Genomic DNA, 22,556 nt, shown 5'->3' with positions numbered 1-22,556 from the left:
GTCCTACACTCCCCATTGTAAATAAACCTACATCTTCTCTTTGTAAAGGATTTGACTCAATAGTTCTCATATATTTCAATACTTCAACAAATATATTCTGTTATCTGATTTCCTGTTTCCTGTGGAGAACATTGAACTAGATATGAATTATGTGGACTTTGAACTTGAGTCATTGCGAAAAACAATGCACCCATACAAATAGCAACAGCAAATAGCTTTCTGCACTCTCCCTCTGTACATCTATACCAAGAAAATGAGGGCTCTCCCTATTATAATGGATTAACAGGGCTGTAATAATGTGGACAAAAGTGACGATACTGACCACCACTACCCATTTTATCTGTGGACTGGGTGTTTGGATTGAGACCCAAAAAAAGGATCACTTTGATTCTTTTTGCTCAAATCTTTTATGTACTATTAACTAGAGATGTGCGTGACCCTAGTGTTCCGGTGTCAAAACCGTTGTTGGTTCTAACCCAGCTTCGTATTTCGGCAAAACCTACCGGTTTTGTCGAATAAGCGCAAAAGGTTTTGGATCTGGATTTAATTGAAAAATGTGAAACATAGGTAAAATAATGTAATTTTGAGCTGTTTTTTTGCTCCTATATTACTATTTATAGCATTTTCAGTCATTTCAAGTATTTTTTCTAATGATTCCTTCACAATGGTCCCAATTTTCATCAAGGTTGGCCATAGTATGCAGCGAGCAGTCTTAATGAAGGATTTTGTAACTTTGCCATCATTGCATTTGCTTTCTCGGATTCAATTGAAAAAAATGATAAACTAAAAAGTTTTGATATCTCCCCCTTTCATTGCACCCACACCTCTTTAGCATGTCCCGACTTACTATTACTGTAATTGATTAACCAAATAACCACAGAGACACCAATGTAAATTTGTCAAAGGGTCAGTTTTTATTTAAACAAAAATGGCGGCGGAAAGAGCAATGCGAGTCAGCTAACAACTAATAGCAAAACCAAACAGTTGAAGGTCAGATTGCTATTATACCACTGGTCCCAGGATATAATCCTTTATGATGTAGCAGCTTCCTAGTAACTGTCATAAGCTTTTAGAACTAGCAGGAGAGGTCTTCACCCATAGCAGTCTCCTTTCCGGTACATGTACTCACAGGTACTCGGATGAATCCAGGACTTAACTCAATGTAATAAAATTTTATGAGAAGGAATTCGTAGCACAGAGATAAGAGAAATTGGACCAAGAGCTCCTCCCTCCCCCCCTCCCCCCCATGTCCACTCAAAAGGCAGCAATAATTTAATTACAGCCTCTGCTGCAAGTCTCCGTTACCCCGGGGTTGGCCAAAGCTAACCCTGGGGCAATGATTTTTCTGCCCTCTCTCCTAAATAAATGTTTACCAGTACCCTGGTTTAATTCTAAATCTAATGTTTGAATGTTTTTATTATGGATGCAGGCCATCTTCATCTACTTACCTTCCAGAATGTCTAACTCTATTCCTTCATACCACTGTCCATCTAATGACCACTGCCTGTTAATTTAATTACAGCTGTGCGTCCCTGCTGCTTGTCACTAGTTTGAACACCCTTTCTTGGGGACTGCATCTGCTGCAAGTCTCGGGCAATCCTTGTTACCCCGGGGTTGGATGAAGCTTAAACCGGGGCAATGATTTTTCCGCCCTCCAAACATGAATGTTTACGAGCCCTCTAGTTTAATTCAGAAGGGCGGCATTATGGCTTAGATGTACCTCACTCAAGGAAAATGCCATCTTTACGTGCACCGTTTAACATTGTGCCCTCTCATCATCTTTTATGTGTCTACTAATGCCGCTGTCCCTAGTTGTGATGAAGTTAAATGAAGGAATTTGTAAATCTGCCACCGGTGCATTTGCTTATTCCAATTCAATTCTAAAAATAATTATCCATACTTTACAGTTCTCTAACTCTATCACATAGCATAATCATCATCCATCATGTCCATCTATACATGTATTCTTTGCCAGGTCCAAAATCTGTCCTGTTAATTCCTCCGAATTTGAGATATTCACTGACACCCCAAAGCCCCCGTCCCCCCCCCGGTTTTTGGTTTCCGCAAAACCGCCCTCGCGTGTTTCGATTTGGTTTTGGATCTGTATTTTTTTAGAAAAATAGCTAAAATATGCTAAAAGCACATAATTTTCTTTTTTCTTTTTTGTTCTTACATTATTATTAACCTCAATAACACTAATTTCCAGTCATTTTTGACCACCTCACAGGTCACAATATTATTTTCATCCACTTACGGACAAAGACTGCAGCGATCTGGCTGGATGCTAAGCGACAGAGCAATGGCTCATAGCACATCTAGGAAACATTGCCACACAGCAATGGCAGAAAAGAAAAATGGTGCAAGATGCATTTGTCCTTGAGCCCTCCCACCCACCTTTACGTAAGATATTGAAAAGGACATGTACATTTTAACAAAGCAAGCACTCCAGCGACAAGGAGTGCCACTTTTGTGGCTGAAGTGCTTGGTTTGTTTGGGCCCCCACAAAACAAGCTACCAATAGCTTAGCTTCCTTATGCCCAACAGTGCTGTCAATGAACTCTACATTATTAAATCATGTCTGCTCATGCTGCATCTTTAATCTCCTTCTCCTCTCTGGATACCTCCCTCTCGTCCCTGAAGAACTGCCAAACTTCTATACACACAGGAATGGATATTACAACTGGAGTGGCATTAGATCTTCTTTAGACAGACTGTGACACGGAACATGTGGGCAGCATGGAATCTGTCATTTTGGAATACACTGCATTGAACAGATATTTAAACCAATATATAGATGCAGCTGAGGAAACCGTACTTAAATTAAAACGTGACCCACCAGGTGAGATCCCAGATTTAAGAGAGCTTATACACGAGAGATACACTGCGCTTCAGAAGAATAATACAGAGGAAGCACTGAGGCAGGATGATACATATGTCCAGTTTAAAGAACAGCTAAGAGACCTGAGAAAACAATTGGGTGCGTCACTGGCACCTGCAGACGAAGATTTGGAAGACGAGGAGATCGCCGTCACTCAGAGCACTCCTATAACACAGTTGGAGATGGTGAACCCAGTGAAAAACAAAGTATGTGGTCACACATACGAGAGAGAAGCAATTGAAAGGATGATTGAAAACAAACTTCAGCGATTATAGCACATGTAAGTAACATTGGCATACAGCGGTAGCTGAAAGGAAAAGTGGTGCAAGATGGAATTGTCCTTGGGAACCTCCCACCCACCCTTATGATGGATCTTAAAAAGCACATGCACACTTTAACAAACCAAGCACTTCAGCGACAAGGAGTGCCACTTTTGTGGCCGATGTGCTTGGTTTGTTTGGGCCCCCCACAAAACAAGGTAACAATGGGCTTAAGGCAGCTAAGGTAAAAGTGTTGTCAATGAACTCTACAGTGGAAAGATGTTGTCATCATTTTCAGCCTCATCCTCACCCTCATCAGTGTCTACATCATCCTTTCACAATATTAATTCAACCCCGCAGGAAACCACCATTACAGAAGTCTCTGTAACATAAATGTCAAAAACAAAAATGTCAAAAAAAAGCTTTTACCTTTTTAAAGAAAAAAACAAATCTTTAATAAAGGTGAAAGTTTAATGTAGAAAAACATAAAATTGTCAACATGTCATTTTACCCACATATTAATAAGCATTCCAGCATCAGCTAGCTTCCTTCTCTTAGCTAGATCTCAGCACCTGTAATCTACATTGTTGTCATCCTCACCCTCAATAGTGTGTATGTCCTCATCACTCAATGCTAATTAATCCCGGATGGAATCCACCATTACAGAAGTCTCTGTACTTTGATCTAAATGCCAGTAAAGGCCTTCCTCATGGAATTTTTGCGCAATTCTTTTAGAGCAGATCAAATGTCAAAATGTTCTGCTGAATCATCTGCATAATCCTTGGGTCTCTTAGAAAAGCTTATTTTTTTTTCCTAGCAGCAGTAGCCTGAGAAACTGAAGGAGGGGATGCCGTTGTGTCAGGTACCACTTCAGCTGTCAACTTGCTCACCAGGAGCTCATTGGATATCTTGTGATCTGGGACAGTGTGAAATAAAGAGAAGACCTAGCTCTTCAACCTAGGATCAAGCATAGTCGCCAAAATGTAATCATACGATTTCCAGAAGTTGATAACTATTCGATCCTGACAAAGTGATTAAAGTACTTCATGTACAAGGCTGACATACTTGGCGTAATTTCTTTCTTTCATCTCCTCAAGTTTTTCAAGGTGTTTTTTCAAAAGTCTAATTAAGGGAATAACTTGACTCAAGGTAGCAGTGTCTAAACTCATTTCACAGTTGAATACTTTGAATGGTTTCAGCACCTTGCACGACACGGAAAGTATTCTCCACTGCGCTGGACTAAAATACATTCGCCTTCCTTTCCCTATGTAATTGCTTGTGGTGTAAGCAGGGATGGCTTTTCGCTGTTCCTCCATCCTCACAAGCATATAAAGTGTGGAATTCCACATTGCTACCACCTCTTGCTTCAGTTGGTGGCAGAGCAAAATAAATTGTTCTTGCAGCTACTGCAATTTCCTACATGCTGTTGCAGAATGACAAAAATGTCCCGATATTTTTCGGGCCACAGACAGCATCTGATGAACGTCCCTGTCCTTTTTCAAAAACCTCTGTGCCATCAAGTAGATTGTGTGAACAAAACAGGGAATGTTATGGATTTCACCCAGCTGTAATTCTCTCACAATTTTGGTGGCGTTATCATAAATGACATATCCTCAGGAGAGTCCAAACGGGATAAGCCATGTTGCAATGACATCCCTTAATTTTTCAAACAGGTTGTCTTCGGTATGCCTTTTAGTGAAGCTGGTGATACACAGTAGTGTATCACATGGTGATACACTATGCCTCGGAATAATCTGGCATTGTTGGGTACTTGCTGCTGCTGTTCCTGCTGCTGAAGGCAATTCACCAACCCAATGGGCTGTTACAGTCATATACTCTTTTTAGTTTGCCCAGTTCCGTTTTTTCACATATCTGTCGGTAGAGTAGTATTTTGTAGCCCAATAATCACATTTTATGGAAACGTCTGGTAGAGTTGAGGAATTGCTTTTCTAGTAAAATGGTGTCATGATAGAATTTGGTAACGGACACATGACCTCAATTAACTCTCTAAAACCAGCTGCATTAATTGTGGCTATTGGACACAGGTCTAATATTAGCATAGTCGCCATGGCGTCTATGATGCGCTTTGCAACTGGGTGACCGTATTCATACTTGCTTCCTCTTGCAAACGATTGTTTAATAGTAAATTGTTGTAAACTACTAGCAGTCTTCTTCTTAGTCTACTTCTCGGTTGAAGATCCACCCCCAGCAGCAGGAGCAGCAGCAGTGAGACTAACGCTCAAGAATTGTTTAAAGTAATCCTGGATGCAGGACTAACTCCGATCGCTTGTGAGGATATTGAAGAGGAAGGTGTTGTCGGTGTGGCTTTACAAACGCTACAAATGGCTAGACAAATGTTGTCAGGATTGGGTAAAAATATTAAGAGGTGAATTTTTTGGTCTTATGCCCAGCCATAACAATGGCCTTCTTCTTATCACTGACAAGAACCACTTCCACTATTTTCTATTTCAGCAATGACAATTAGCAATGGAGCAATAGCACATAGACTGTAGACTGGCAACAACACCGGGATCTCTCCTCCTTCTGTGTGAGCTATAACTCAGTAGAATGCCACAGGAGACTTTTAAGAAAACTGCCACCTCTCCTCTTTCTGTTTTATATATGACGCTGCCCAACTGCACTAGAGACTGCCAAGAGCCATGCTACATCTTTGTCTCTCTGTGAAATGGCGCCGGATTGCTGTGAAGGGTGGTACTTATAGAATCCAAAATTTGCAAAATCCAACAACGCAACCATGACGTTTTGCCTGGTTTTCACTTATGAAGGGCACGCGAAGGTACCGAGCCAGCTTGGCTCGTACTCGGATCAGCAAAGCTCGGGTGGGCTCGGTTCTACTCAGAATGTGGATTTTCAAATGCTTTGTCAAGACATGCTTTGGGCAACCGAATCTTCATCAATGTAAGTATTATACATACTTGCATGTGTGGGAAGGGCGACTATTGGGCTATCTGAACTGTCTTTTACATATTTCTTACACATCACTAATAGAACATAAAAACATAATTTATATACATTCCATTTTTATATACATGGGTCTTGGGGACCACTTCTGTTGCAAGCCTTGGGCAGTCTCCCTTACCCCGGGGTTGGACGAAGCTTATCCCGGGGGCAATGATTTTTCCTTCCTTCCTCCCCATAAATATATATGAGTCCCCTGGTTTGATTCAGAAAGGCAGCATTATGGCACATGGCATTTAAGTAAAACAAGGTATTGAAAGTCATGTTCTTGGCAATCGACGAATACTCTGACAATGTATTCTGTGCCTAATTTTGTAATTTTTGTAGTATGGGTGCAGACCACATTCATCTCTCAGTATCCTCATTTATTTATATAGCAACAGCAAATTATATAGAGCTGAATAGATTGAAAAATAGAAAAGATTAGAATATATTGCATTTTTTTTTGGGGGGGGGGGGGGAATTCCAGCTGCATACTGACCCTCACAAACAGCTATCTTTAAATATAGATTTCACTGAATGACCCTTCCAAAATATAAATGTATTGAAAGATAGAATAATATATACTTTTTTGGGATGTGCAACTGCTGCAGGATCAGTTTTGTTTTCTAAATTATTACACTTGTCACTGCCCCACGCAAGATTATGTTCACTAGAAAAACGTTCCAGTTTAAAAGAAAGAAATCTGTTTGTTTTTTTTTGGATTCTGCTGCTATTAATCTGACAACAAAAGCACTGTTTTTCTCAAAGAATATACTGGTTAGTTCAGTATGATATCTATGATATCTATCTAACTCAGTCTGTATATACTGTCTAGTACTATTGGATATATGCAATGACATGCACTAACAACAACCAGTAGTCAATAGTCTGTGTAAAGTGTATTTAAGATTGAATTTAAAAGCAATTGATCAGCAAACTATTGTAGCGTACTATTCTCTACAGAACAGCTTTGCAATAATGACATTCTACTGCTTTCTTATGTCCCTGGTTCACCCTTAATGCTATTTTATCAGCAGAGCACCGCAGCTAACCTTCACCTCCTCTCTACACTCTCTCTTCTAAAATGGCACTGAAGAAAACGAAGGAGGAATATTATATTTATATATACAGTGACGTTACGCCTCGTTTTGAGATCCGACTCTGTTTCACTCGGATCCCCAATGTTGTATTTCAAGTAATCCAAACTGCTTATCTCTACTATTAACTAATGGCTAATTATTGATTGTAATTCAGTATTTTTTACTTTTTTCTTTTTATTAAAAAAAAAAAGAAAGGGCAAAGAAGATAGAAAAAGGGAAGAAAGAGTGGAAGGGAAAAGGTAAAGGGGGGGAAGGGGAAATTTCTATGGAAATATCGGGGAAGAAATATTTCAAGTGACGGGCGTTGTTGCTTGATGGTAGTTGTTCCAAACCTTGTGGAAATTTAAAATTTTGTCAAGAAGAAGACTGGTAATATACTACATGGTGGCCATGTACCATACATGAGAAACTACACTTTGAAGGCTTGGTGGATAAGGGGATTTCCATTCTTTCGCTATTTGCAGGCAAGTAGCTGCACAGATATGTTGAACAAGTCTATCCCCCTGTTTATTTAAAGCTTTGACCCGGGAGCAAAGCAGCATAACCATTGGGTCGGGCAACACCTCGATATCTAAAATTTTAGTTATAAGATCAGCAACCAGCGACCATAGATTACAGATACTAGGACACGTCCACCAGATGTGGTAAAATGAGCCCACCTCCCCACACCCCCTCCAACATAGGTCTGAGGTACTAGGATAAATTATATGCAGTCTTGCAGGCACAAGATACCATCTAGTGTATACTTTAAATGTGTTCTCTCGTATTGAGATGTTGACAGAGATTTTGGAGATTCTCATCCTGAGCCGGGACCATCCCTCCTGATCCAGGACCTTACCAGTATCCTGAAGCCAAGCCTCCTCAAAGGGTTCAGTTAGAACAGACATTGGCCTAAGGTAAGTATGATACACCAGTGATATCAGTCCTTGAGAATCTAATCTATGCATACAACTCCTCTCAAAAGGTGTAGGTTTACATAGTTTAGAGGATCTGCAGAGTGATTGTATGAAGCCTCTGATTTGCAAGTAAGCAGAGTGTAAGGATGAAGGAAGGCCCTTTTTCTCTCTAATATCTGGAAAGGTCTGGGGAGCAAATTCTCCCAGAATGTGGGTGAATTGAGTGATGCCCACCTCTTGCCATGGGCGTGAAAATGACTGATTGTTTCCTAACGGGAAATCCGGATGATGCCACAACGGGGTGAGTGGAGAAGGGAATGAGGTGAGTTCCCACTTTCTGTGAAGCTTATCCCAAAGGTTAAGTGTAAACTGTATAGAGGGGTGCGAGTATACTGAGGCCGGCCTTTGATTTCTGGGGAGCCAGAGTAACGAATTCAAGTCGTGATTCAGAGTATGAGCGTTCTCTAGGTCGACCCATCTCTTAATCCCCGGAGTAATTCAGTATTTTCAGGCACACTTATCCCATTTCACTTATTGTTATATTTTAATATAAATGCCTAAATTTTACCCATCACTAACTATTTCATTAAATATTCCATGGGTAATCTGGGTCCCAGCCAGTTCCATAGAATTTTTTATGTCTCGTAGCAAGTGTCACGGTGTTATGTTGTAATAAATCTTAAATTATAACTGTTTAGCTGTCACATATTGGTGAACAAGAAATGTGAATCATAGAAACCAGTAAGATGCGTCATTCATTAGATCTATAGCTGTTCATTCATACCTACAATAAAGATAACTGTATTTTTTTAAATGCAGTTGTTGCTCAATTTCTGTGTTACTCATTTTCATCTAGTCATGCACCAGAAGATATTGTGTGCTGTTATTTCTGGATATCATCATGCAAGGCATCCTATTTAATATTTTTTTTCCACTTTAAGAAATGTCCTCTAGCACATACATCCACCCCCTGTTACCTCTATAATTGAGGTCCCTCCTCTTGGGATGCACTTACAGTACCTGAAGAGAATAGACCTCCATAAAGGATGAGCAGAGCGCAGGTCTCTGGAGCATTCTGCGTTGTGCCCCATCCTATAACCTCCACCACCACCACCACGTGATGTTGCTGCTTCATTTTGGAGACGTAATATGATTTATTCATTTTATTAGTAACTGTTAGGGCTGGCACGGAAGTAGCTATTTATGTTCTAAATCTGGGAGAGCGCTGTAGGGAAAAAATGGCCTTTCTAAGATTTGTAATTTGGAGCACGTATGTCATGTTTTCTGTTTGACATACTTGGAAATGGTTGCATTTATTAATGGCAAATCAATGTAAAACCTTTCCTGCAATGAGCAAGTGATCCTAACCCTTTGAATGGTTCTATGACGTGGAAAGACAAGTCTTGATGCATCTGTGTTATTATAAGCAAGATTTGAGCCAATATAGAAGGGTAATAATATTAATATGAACCTATAGTATATCTGTGTTTTATATTTAATGATGAACTAGATTAGTGCTGCTAAGGTTTTCATGTGTTTTTCATACTTTTATGACATTTTTAAAAAGTGAGATAAGATTTGCTTTTAGCATGCTCATATTTTTAATAAGAACAGTTTTAGAATTTTTTAAACATTCAAAAGCCTGATTCATCTAGTGACGCAAGTCCTGTTGCGTGCCGTGTTTTGTGTGAAATTGCTCTGCACATGCTCAGAAATGGAATTTATGCCAATGAACAAAGTGCTTGCAATTCATGTCCAAACGCTAATGACACTTCCTACAGCCTATGATTTGAAGGGAAGGGTGGAGCGAGAAGGGTTGGACGCACTTAGTCAGTGTACAGTAAGGGTGTGCCAACCTTGAGCGCATGCACATCCTTCCGATTCAAGCTCCAGGCATCTCTTAGGTACATATTTTTTAGCCGTATCACTTGCACCAGCTACAGAGCAGGTGGTATTGCAGATTGATAGTGATGCATGTAGAACATGTGTTTGCAGTTAAGGACAACTGTAAAAATGCATTTTATGTACAGTAGCCATTAAGAACATCCTTATATGTATTTCATGTAAAAATATATATATATATATATAAAAAATTAAAAAGTTAATCTATTCTTATTAATGGTTATAGTATTCAGAGGTGTTAATGTATTTTTAAAAAATGTTTTCATTCTGACGGGCTTGATATTGCACATATGCCTGTGCGTTACCTGCAGTGTGTTCTATCTGTCTACATACAGCAAGTACTGTATAGCCAGTGTGCTTATACCCATATTCACATGAAAGTGTTTCTTGAAATCTGCTTGTACTTGAAAATGGGCAGACGTGTGTTCAAGATATGTGCGATTTGTAAAAACGCGAATTGCGTTCACTTTGCAATACTTATTGATTCAGACCCTGAGTGCCGTGTAGAAAATCAGACGTGTATTACTGAGTGGCGTAATATACATGAAATAAGTGTTTATACTTTATTTAATATGTCCAACCTACTTTTCTCATTTGTGAGAGGTGTCCAGGTTCGGAGAGAGATGTTTCTTAAACAGAGTTGACTGAAAGAGAGTGAGCAATAGATTTGTATACTTGCTTGGCAAAAAAGCACTGTGTGACTTGGGTGATTCATACACAGGAGCAGGTGCGGCGATGTCACAGCAGATCAAATGATTGCAAATTCAGCATTTTAACTTGTGTCCAGACCCACTTAGAACACTGTCATACAGGTGTGGGAGGAGCTTCAGAATAATACAGTCAATAGCTAATACTTTTAAGAGTTGCAGGGGAATATCAGGTTAACACTAAACAATATCAGAAAATTAAAATGTTGGTGTTTACAGGAGTAGATCAGACTTTTTAGCTAGAAATAACAAACCGTAGTTTCTGGAGAGTTGTAAAGAAAAAAGAGGCCACAGAAATGCTCAGTAGGGCCACTGTTTTACAGCTTATAGCTAGATGTATAGCTCGGGATACAGCGGTTGTGATGTTGTGATTTACACACAGATAAATATTAGAGGTGAGCGGGCTCGGATTCCGCTAATCCGAGCCCACCCGAACAGTGCGGATCCGAACGGGATCCGAGCACTGTTCGGATATTTCCGGCGGGCAAAAAATTGAAAACGAGGCTCTGTCGTCCAAGTCTCGCGTCGAATCTCGCGAGGGGTGGGAGGGAGGGCCCAGAACAATTCCATCTTGTACCTCTTTTTTTTGGCATTATGTGCTCAAGCTACCTCGGTGCAACCTTTTGGCCTAAAAACAATATTGTGAGGTGTTCAGAATAGACTGGAAATTAGTGAAAATGATTGTTATTGAATGTTATTGAGGTTAATAATAGCGTAGGAGTGAAAAAAAAAACACAAAACTGGTTTTTAGCACTTTTTATGCTTTTTTAAAAATAAATCGGAACCAAAACCTTTCGTCGGATGTTTTGGCAAAACAAATCAGAACCCAAAACCTCAAGCTAATCAGAACCCAAAACCCAAAACACTAAAAGTGGCTGGTGCACACCCTTAATAAATATGCATTGCTCACCAAAACTTTTACTGCATATTACCTGTATTCTGTGTTTGATGACTTAAGGATAAAATAAATAATAAATAATGTAGAGATGAAAGCGATAGACACATCGATAGAAGCAAATGAGGAAGGACAGTTGTTTAGCTAGCATGTTATATTACTGACATGGATCACACACCAGTGACAGGGCCAGTGTAGCCTGGTGGCTGGTTTGCTGCACCCTTATCTGCTTCATATCTGCAAATACTGCTGTTTACCTGCTCACTGCCCTGCCAGGATCACAGCTTCCTCTGCAGCGTGTAGCCTTCAGTGCCCTTCATGCTTGGCAGTGAAGTGCACATGATTCAGCACATCATCATCCCATGCAGCTGTCCCTTTGTGAGCACTTGTTAAAACAAAACCTTTTCTCCCTGTACAGTGTGCTGTGTGCAGCCCTCCCCAGTGTAACATAGTAATGAATGATGTGAGCAGCGGGAGCACGCAATCACTTTCAGTGTAATACTAGCAAATAAACAAGAAGTGGCAGGAGATTGATGCTGAGCTTTCAACGCCCTGCTGAATTCAAATATGCCCTTCTATCTGCTTTAATGACTAGATCTCCGATCTATCACAGTTTATGTCCTCTAGATATTTTATAATCTATACACGCTGGTAGCTTATTAAGTACCGTGCGTCCTTGCTGAATCCCTATCTTAAAGCAAAAGTGGGTGGTTTTCAGGCATACTTCTAGTTATCATATTCTAAAAGTGCACAATTAAAAATATATAGTTATGTACAAATTTAAAAATGATTTTGTATCCATCTTGAAAAGCAAGGAATTTTGAGAGGTTTTTTTTTTTTTATAATATATCATATTTGACACTTTTTTCTGTTTTTAAAATAAAACCAAAAAACTACAAATGCTGATGGTTTGTCAATTTTTCGTTGTGTACCCTGTGCGTTCTCTACACACAGTGCAGGGAGCCATTTTGTGGTGCAAAGCAATATTTATGAGAATGGAGTTTATTAATTCATAGGAACCAGTAATACCAATGAGACCATTTAATAGCAATTCAGCCCTCCAAAAATGGATGTTTCCACTGTGTGGAGATAATAGGCTTGATTCATTACGGAAAGTAATACAAAAAAATGAGTACGTTTTCTGCTGGACAAAACCATGTTACAAGGTAAGGGGTGCAATTATTATTTTGCACATAAGCTAAAAACTGGCTGTGTTTTCATGTATCACACAAATACTTGATAGCTTTATTTATTTATTTTTTTAAATCCAGTATTTTTATTGAAATTTTTTAAGATATAAACATACCAAACAACAAAAAGAAAAACAATCGCATACATATCAGAATTAAATGATGGAATTTACAAGATTACAATAAAGCATAATAATAATAAATGTGCTATATTCATTCAGGATCATACATCGTAAATGCTTATACATAAGTATGTTACACATGCAGGGTTTATTACATGGACTCAGATACTTATTATAAGAACTGCGGGAGCCATACATTTAAGTAAATAGAGCATCTGTACTAGATGACACAGGATAGCTTTATTTTTACACTGAAATTTAAATTGATCTTGAACATGCCTTACTATAAACCTGCCATCACATTTTAAAGTAGCTTCTCCCTCCAATGCAGCATGGTTTTGTCAAGGTGCAAAGTTACTCATTTTTTTGCCTTACTTTCCTTAATGAATCAGGTCCAATAAATGCAGCTTAAAGAGAACTACTGTATCATAAAAAAGCAACGATAAAACTTATGCTTTTGATTATATTTAGTGTGTGTTTTAGTGTTCCTTTTCTTTATTTTGTTCTTTTGTGGAGAGCTTTTAATGAAAGTAATCTGTAGAATATCTAAAAATAAATAAATAAATAAACAAATACTAAACAGGAGAACCATCATCCTAAATTAACAAAAGCTGAAGTAAATCCAATACAAATGATACATTTTATCTATTAAATAACTGTTATATTTTATTTAAGTTACATATTAGAATACAGTTTGACAGTTTTCCATGTTATCAAGATGCAATTTTAATGAGAATGGAAATAATTTTATTTAGCCAGTCATAAGTTTTTGCTGCCTCTGGATGGCATCCATGTCTGACTGTGTTGAAGGCAGCATGTCAGCTAGGTTCAAGATATTAATAAATGAAAGTATAAAGGGTCAGATTGTTCTCTGTGTATATCCTTGTGACCCCTCCTATTTATGCCCAGTCGGGTTTTCTGGTGTTTTGTCATGTTATCTTCATATTGTTACAATTCCAGCGACTTTCAAACCAAGTCATTCAGTTGTGAATTAGTTAAATGTTTGTTTTAAAAGTGCTCAAGTCAAAGTGAGTCAAATGATTGACATAAAAAATGGCAGATAGAGCATACTTACATATGTAGTTAGTAGGCACTTGGCTCTATTTTGGCATCTGCTTCTCACAGTACAGTGACAAAATTCACAGTCACAGATTGCATTATAATCACTTTATATGGTGTACAAATGTTCAGCAAGGCCTTGTATAACCCTAAGTTTCACTGGGACCTACTAATCTTCTCAAGAAGGTGTGTTCTTTACTGGCACCCGAGGACCAGGCAACATCTGTGGCTCATGCAGTCGTGTGTTGGCATGGCTCAGACCTTCAGTCTAGTGTCCCTAGGGTTCAGGGTGTTCTTGTTGTTGCAAAACAGATTGAGACTCCTTTTGAGTTAGGAGCAAATCCAGCTAAAGGATTCAGATTAGCACCTGGAAAAACAGTGTTGTTATACAAGGTATGCAAATGCATGCAGGGAAAATACTGTCTGCTTTGGTATATAGCACACAAATATCGGGCAGCTTTGTTTTTACACTGTGGTTTAGTGTTGAGCTCTAAATCTGATCGCACATTTTAAGTTTGTCTCCCCTGCAGCATAGCATGATTTGCTAAGATGCTAAATTGCACCCCTTAACTGGATTCACACCTAACTCTAAATTAGACTCATTATATATATATATATATATATATATATATATATATATATATATATATATATATATATATATATATATATATATATATATTCTGGAGGGCTTTTATTCAAAGTAACAGCACAGAAATATAAAAATCAGATGAACCAAACTATCCATTCCAGGGCACACTACATGATGAACTGATTAGAGACTGGAGCGTGCAGGGTTCAAAAATGCAACTCAGACTACACACAGCCATAGGCATGTGCAGAAGTAATGAGCTGACAGAGGTGCAGCTAATAACAGTACTTGGTGTTGCAGACACTGCAACTGTACACTTTACTGCAAAGAAACTGCAGTCTGGGATAGAAAATAAACAGAATACAAGATTAGTAGAGGTTACAAAAAAGTGAATTCATGTTATGTTACTACTATGAAAAAACACTTGTGCATTCAGGAGTCCCTGTAGTTCAGAGATGCAGTCAACGTCCACATCCATAATGAAAATGGATTAGATATCCATCAAATCACATATATGAGCAGAATAAGTATTTGCTGTAATAGGTTCTCGGTTTGGTTGTAATACAATCCTTTTTAGATGACTGGAAATTTGTACTTGACCTATTCAAATTTTTTGTTGCTGATTGGTGCTATTGGTTACTGCAGTTTTGTGCCATATTTGTCACATGTAGCGCCCCCTGTGGCGTTATAGTTAGCCACAAATCCCGATGACTGCAGGTGGGTTTCACCGGGAAGGGACGACAGGTACTTAGGCACGGACCTCACAAATAGAGTGTAGTCAGAGTGTCTATTACAAGATCAACTCAAACTGGTTGGTTTGCCAACAAGACACACAAGCCAGCTACAAAGCTAGAGGAGAAGGAGGGACATCTGTCAGTGAGGACTAAGGAAGGGAAAAGTGTGGGGAAAAAGGAGAGAGCGAGAAAGAGATAGAGAACAGAGGTGATGTGACAGACGGGGACCTGGGACAGTGTGGGGGAAGTTTTGGGCTATCCAGGCATTGAATGGGAGTGTGTGTGCTGCAGCTGCCGCATGGAGACATACACTACTGTTCCCTAAGTAAGAGTGGAGGTGCCACTCCATATTAAGAAAGAGCCCTGGAGAGTATAGAAAGGAGAGGAATCCCCAAAGAGTAGAGGGCGTTGTCGCATGTAGTAGCATGGCTGCATATACAGAGAGGAGGAATCCCCAAGCCCAGAGAAGGGGAGGACCCCACATCAATAAAGAGGACCCCACATCAATAAAGAGGACAAGAGAGAGGGGGAGAATTTGCATGGAGTAGCCCACGGGAGACTGAGGGCTGTTGCAGAGAGGCAGCATTGTGTGTAAAGGAGAGGCTGAGAGAACACAGTGAAGAAAGTATCAGAACCCAATGCAGAAATCCCCCTCGCAGAGGGGGAGTGAGTAAGGCGAGAGTACATTCGTGGCCACAAGTTTTGAGAATGACACAAATATTATTTTTCACAAAGTCTGCTGCCTCAGTTTTTATGAGGGCAATTTGCATATACTCCAGAATGTCATTAAGAGTGATCAGATGAATTACAATTAATTTCAAAGTCCCTCTTTGCCATGACAATGAACTTTATCCCAAAAACCACATTTCCATTGCATTTCAGCCCTGCCACAAAAGCTTTTAATCACTTAGAGTTAGTGAATAGACTGTAATCGGTTGAGTTAGCAAAAATTTAAACTTTTATTTATACTATGAACCTCTTAGTCCTGTTTGTAATTGAACACATAAAGCACATGTCCACAATGACTCTAGAACATGAACATCTGTAAAGGCAATGAGACACTTCCTTCGTTAGTCTAAGCAATGTTAATTTTCACCCTTTGTATTCATGTTTTCATGTATTCATTTTTTCCTTTCTATTCATATTTGTTATATATTTAGACACAATACATGGTGTTGGCAGTATTGTGAAACATGCTCTTATCATTCTTTATACACTCAGCACATCCTTATTATCATGCTCTGTTTACTCATATGTTTTCCTCAGGTGCTTTCAGATTATTCTTTTCTTTGTTGTGTTCTCTAATTCTTAAACCCCATGCAACCCCTTCCCATCATTGCTCTGGAAATTTAGCAAATCTCCATTTCCCATTCATTTCCTTGCACTGTACACTGTACATTTTATACCTGTGCCTACCGACGTTCTTCAAGTACACTTTTGGGAGAATTTAATTGCCGGCGACAGGGGAGGGCTGGCAAATTTCAGCCCGGGGGCAAGACTCAACTCGGCAGCCTATTTTAAAGGAAGAAATGCAGGTGGCCCAGTGACCCAGCCCAAGATAGCCCTCTATGGGACTGGTCCAAGGGACAGATGCCCCACTGTCCCCTAGCCCAAGCCAGCCTCTGGCCGGCGATGTGGTGCGTGGATATCGCTCCACGCACATTGCCGGCAATTACAGTAAAAATCTGCACCGCAAAGTGTCTCACGGACATTCCGGAAACACTCTGAGGCTAATTGAATTTCTTTTGTATGAGTCACACTAGCCACTAAGTCTGCAAGTTTCCTACGGTCTGCCAGTTTGGTAGCCCTATTTGACAGGGAAGTATTGCGCTGGTACTGACTACTTAAGATCTTCAAAATATTAAGGAGGTTAACCTTAAAAGCGTAGATTGGGCAGAGAATGAAAGAGTCTGGTGGGGTCAAAAATAAAGGAGACACTGAACTCAATTCTTTTTTTCCAGTGGCATAGAATATGTAGAGGAAACAGGTCTTGTGTCATGCACAGTTAGGGTTAGGGGGCAGTGAATAATTTCTGTTGTCACCTTCCCCTCCTACTCCAAATCATAAATAGAAAAAATGCAGCCTCCATATCCTAAAAACAGAGATCAATGCAAATAAAGCGAATAATATATATTCTTATTATAATGGTTTTTGGACTTGAAATGTTTTTCTGCAATGGCAGCCTACTCTCGGTGCATATTCAGCCAACCCAAAGCAACAATTATACTATTGTGCTCATCTGACAACACATTAAAATGTTCTGTTCTGGACTCATATGCTTAATTTAAAGGTATTGAAATTTATGCAAATCAATGGGATAAGCTATCGAAATAATGGGCAACTTCACACGCCAGTAGGTGCAAATTGGTTCATGTAAATGTTTTAACTCTTTTAAATTAAAATGTTTCGGGTAACTAATGTTTGTTTACCTCAATCGACAGAGTCTGACTCCATCTAAATTTACTGTGGGCACGGATCTTATATAACTATAAATATAATGAAGAATATTGTATATTATTATAACAGTATCTGAATTGAGGATTATTACAGTATCATCATTGTAATAAAAATATATTTTTATTATTTGGAAGCAAAATTGTTTTGTTAAATTGGGATTGTATTTCTAACACAAGTAAAGTGGTTTTTTTTTTTTTGTTTGTTTTTTATTCGTGTCGACATATGCAAACAGCTAAAGCATGTCACGTTATTAACTAGACAGATGGTTTAGGAGATGTATCTCTGTCTTGTAAAACATTAAGAGTACATACTAACACGTTACTTTCTTTGTAGGTCAGTGTGCTGACAACATTGGAACGAAGATTTAATTTGCAAAGTGCTGATGTAGGAGTAATCGCCAGTAGCTTTGAAATTGGGAACTTGGCTCTTATACTGTTTGTGAGTTACTTTGGAGCCCGGGCACACAGGCCTCGCTTAATTGGATGTGGAGGCATAGTTATGGCCCTAGGAGCTTTTCTTTCTGCCCTGCCTGAATTTCTGACACACCAATATGAATATGAATCTGGTGAGATCCGGTGGGGCTCGGAAGGAAGAGAATTCTGCGTCGTTAATGGTTCCTCCAGTGAAGACATTCCTGATCCGGATATTATATGCAGAAATACCGCTACTACCAACATGATGTACCTTCTTCTTATTGGAGCACAGGTTCTACTGGGAATTGGTGCTACTCCTGTACAGCCACTAGGAGTATCGTACATTGATGACCACGTTCGACGAAAAGATTCCTCACTTTATATAGGTACAGTAAAACACTCATTTAAATAATACATAAATAACTGCAAGCAACTGTACGATGTAAAGAACAGTGTTGGCAACAAAGGCTAAACTTACATCTAAACTAATACAATTTCTCAATTAATTTACACAAAAGTGTTGGGCAAAAGCTAAAGGATGCTTCACAAGTTAAAGCTGGTTTTCACACCTTTTGGGAAGAATTACTAAAGCTTATAAAAATGAAATGTGGCAGTGTTTCCCATATCAACCAATCAGATTTTAGCTGTCATTTATCTAGTGCAGCAGAGGGCAACAGGTGACTCACCTGCGGTCCGGCAGACAGCACCTCCCAATCTTAGCAGAACGGGGCAGCTGACATCACGTGACCTCTGCACATTGCAGGGAGGTCACACGGAAGGAGTATAGTGTGCTCTCCTTTCTCTGTGCGATCGCTGGAGAGCCACACATGCAGCCCTCAACCTCTTTGACGTTGCACCTCACTGATCTTGTACATTCCAGAAAATGATTGCTAGAATGTGATTTGTTGCTATGGGCCTCCACCTTTTTCTTTTTAAAAGTTTTAATAAAACTACCTCCTACTTTTGTAGCAGCAGATTCCAACATCAACTTAAATATAATTTTTTTATGAACTGGCGATGAAAATGTGACTGAATGTGTACGACATGCTGCTGGAACCTGTTTTCCTTTTGGTTATAAACAGCATTTGTTACTGTCTGGTTTGTTTTCGTAAATGGGGATAAGGTTTATTTGCTTAGAGCCCACTATGGTAGGATCTTCAATTAAACTTTTAAGTAATGGCACTTGGATAGCAGAAGGCGTTTAAGTGTATCTGTTTCAACCCTTTTATCTGACAATGTAGTGTAGTCTAGTTGCAACACAACTTTTTTGTGGGCCCAAAGCCCACTAATGACTTAATGAGCACCTGTTGCCTACACCTAGTGGAGCCACTCTGTAAGCTAATCCAAAAGTCGTAAGAATGCTGGCAATCCATTCACTAAGAATCAGGGCCTTGTGAATATTGGTCATGAATCTCCACAGTCATGTCACTGGTTCCAAGTGATTCTGTAGGTTATATTCATATAATTATAGTTCAACTCACAAAATAACGCCCGCTACTGTCAACAAGAGCTCTTTAAAGCAGCCTAGAGCTGTGGGATTTGTTTAGTCTGTTTTAAACAAAGCCTTATAAATGAATTTATAGGCAAAGGAAATTGGTAACAAATAACCTGATGTACAAGTTGTCAGGTCGATGAATTAAACATCAGGTTTTAAGGATATGTCACTTAAGAAATGGCCATTCCAAAAACGTTCTAGCAGTATGTGTTTTCTACTTTTTAATGAAAAAGTAAATGCCAGTTTTAAGTGTGTTGTAAGCTTATCACCAACGACGATAAGCAATTTATTCTAGTTTGAGTTAAAGAATTCCCTTACACAAGGGAATCTTACATAAAACCTCTGTTGCAGGTTTATCATTATTAATGTAATATTTGTTGTTTGTTTTTCTTTTGTTGTTTTAGATCTCTTTATTTATTATAAATGTAAGTGGGAACAATATGCCATAATAGATGTCATCTTTGTTTTAGAATGTGTTGTGCCCACAGATGTTGCTACACTGACTATTGGTATTTATTACAAAACATATGGTATAATAGATCCGCATATCATAGTGTAAATACAGTGGTGAGCAGTGGTTAGAGCTCATTATTGCATTCTCCACCAATGTCTCCTAATTCTGTAGAATGTCAAACTGCTTTGATTACAGTGTTGTTTAAAAGGTGTTTGTATACTCTTTACCTTAAGTTAAAGGTACACTTCCACTAAATCCACACCATTTAAATGTGGATAACGTAATTGATTTGCCGTTATTATATTGCTGAACTGGAAGAGCCCCGGGAAACAAGCTGGATGCACTGGCTCTGAGGCTCATACTGGAGGTGTTAGGGATACAGCAGATTTATAGTCTGCAAGCTGACAATAATAGCAATTAATGTTGTGTTTCTAATTTTTCATGTCTGGATCAACTAAATAAAATGTTGTAATGTTACTGTGAGACAATAGATTATGTTGTGTGGACTGCATTTAATACTAGCTATGAAGCAGCACAAATTCATGCTGCATTATAAGCCATGGATTCATCCTGAAGGATACCTTAGGGGGATATCTCAAAGTCACTATAACTAGTAAGGATGTGGAGTTGCAGTGGATTCATTGGTAGTGTCTAAAATGTTTGTGTTTTTTTTTTATGGCAGCAGTAGAATACTATATAGGGGTGTAATGTTCTCATTGTATCTGCTCAGAATATCTGTTAGAAGACACAGGCTTTTCAAATGTACTGTTTTTTGCTTTTGGCTGAAATTGTCTTGATCACCGGCGTCCTGGACTTCAGACCAGATAGTGAGAAGATTGGTTATACTGTCATCGGCTGCTGGTAATCAAGAGTTTTAGATAAGTTCCATATACTGTAAAAAGGTATTTATCCAGTGCCATACCCCTTTTTCTAGTCATCCTCATTTACAGAGATATAGGACCCTAAATAATGCCTCAGAATTTGGTCAACTCTTCTGGTCTGGCCGTTGGTTTATGAAAAATTATCTACTGTGACCCAAATAAGTGAAAAGCCTATATAAATTCGTATTCAGTTATAAGATGTATGTGAAAGGTTTACTCAGAATGGGGAAGGCATTAGAGATACTGCAGGAGACTGATGAGAGTCAATGTATTGTGCACAGGCGGAACAAACATTTACATCTTCTGCATCGCCCTTCCAAAGACCTGGCCACCAATAACTATGACTAATAATTTCCTACAACCTTGGACTTTTGGGCCCAAGAGTGTCATTTTAATTCATAGCTCCTTATCTACAAAGTATTTGCCTTGGGGGATATTTAAGTAGGAGCTAGAGGAAGAGGCTTGAATCCGAGATGGATCAACAATATTTCAGAGTTCTTGATATGATTCTGAGTCATTACTGTTAAATGAATGAGAAAGGGCACTGCTTTAATATTTTTGGGAACCAGTACGGAAATACAGCAGGAAATCAAAACAAGAAAAATGCCCAGCATGCTTGTCATAGATTCAGATATTGGGCTGTTTGGAGGTATTGAATACTATTGTGGTCAATATAAATAGTGACGCAAAATATTTCCTCTTACACTGTTGTAATATGAGTTGATGGGTAGAAGCTCCTGGTCTCGAACGGTGTGATTGGTTACGGTGTATTGTACAGAAAAAAAATTTTTTCTAGAAAAATGGCTACAAGGGTTGTAAGAAAGGTTGAGAAGGATCTGGGCGCTTAAGAAAATGCCCTTTTACAGGAAAGTAAAGCAAGTAAAGAGATGGCTTCAGGAGGCCACCGTTTACAGTAATCTCCTTTCTTGGTGAGTGTGGTAATTAAAGTCATCGCAGAAGTGTAGTTTCTGACAAAAAAGTTATGATAATTAGAATCCTAAGCCTAACTATATTTGAGTGGCTTTTAGATCTACAGGCTGAGTCTTGAAACCCTGAGGGACTATATATATATATATATATATATATACACGCCAGAAATGAAAAATGTAACTATTCAAAAGCACATTGTTTTAAATTTTGAATAAAGGCTGCTGACTCGTAGGAGTTGTAAAGCCATATTACAATGTTTCCAAGTCTGAGGAGAAGATTATGCAAGAATATGAAATCAATTATTAAACAAGTTTTTCACAAGTGCTGGCGCATTAGAGATCAAAGGGCTTCACAACATATTTAGAGGATCTAGTGTACCAAGCCAAGGTGCCAATCCCAAGTATGTAAAGCTATTTTCCATTCTGGATTAAATTTTAAAATCCTTGAAAATAGAGTTTAGCAAGCTCTACAATTCTACAGATACAATCAAATAGTTCACATATCAAACGAAGAGGCATTGATAATTAGTGTAGCGTCAGTGAGCGTGTTCTTTTTTTCACGACAAAAAAGAATGACACATGATTTTGGTGGAAAAGCTGCAGTCATTAGACAGAGGGTAGAGAGGGCCCT

The 22,556-nt window shown here is 38.9% G+C and overlaps 1 protein-coding gene across 1 annotated transcript in view; it reads left to right on the top strand.

Moving 5' to 3' along the window:
* Positions 1-22,556, top strand: part of SLCO3A1 (solute carrier organic anion transporter family member 3A1) — a 240,235-nt gene that overhangs the window by 20,882 nt on the left and 196,797 nt on the right. The window contains exon 2 of the mRNA XM_075207720.1: positions 18,087-18,552. Coding sequence (XP_075063821.1) covers positions 18,087-18,552 — 466 coding nt within the window. The remainder of the gene's footprint in view (positions 1-18,086; positions 18,553-22,556) is intronic.

The sequence above is a fragment of the Mixophyes fleayi genome, chromosome 4, assembly GCF_038048845.1.
Source record: "Mixophyes fleayi isolate aMixFle1 chromosome 4, aMixFle1.hap1, whole genome shotgun sequence".
Taxonomy (NCBI): Eukaryota; Metazoa; Chordata; class Amphibia; order Anura; family Limnodynastidae; genus Mixophyes; species Mixophyes fleayi.
The sequence above is the reverse complement of the archived record's forward strand: the minus strand, read 5'-3'. Positions and strand labels throughout refer to the sequence as shown.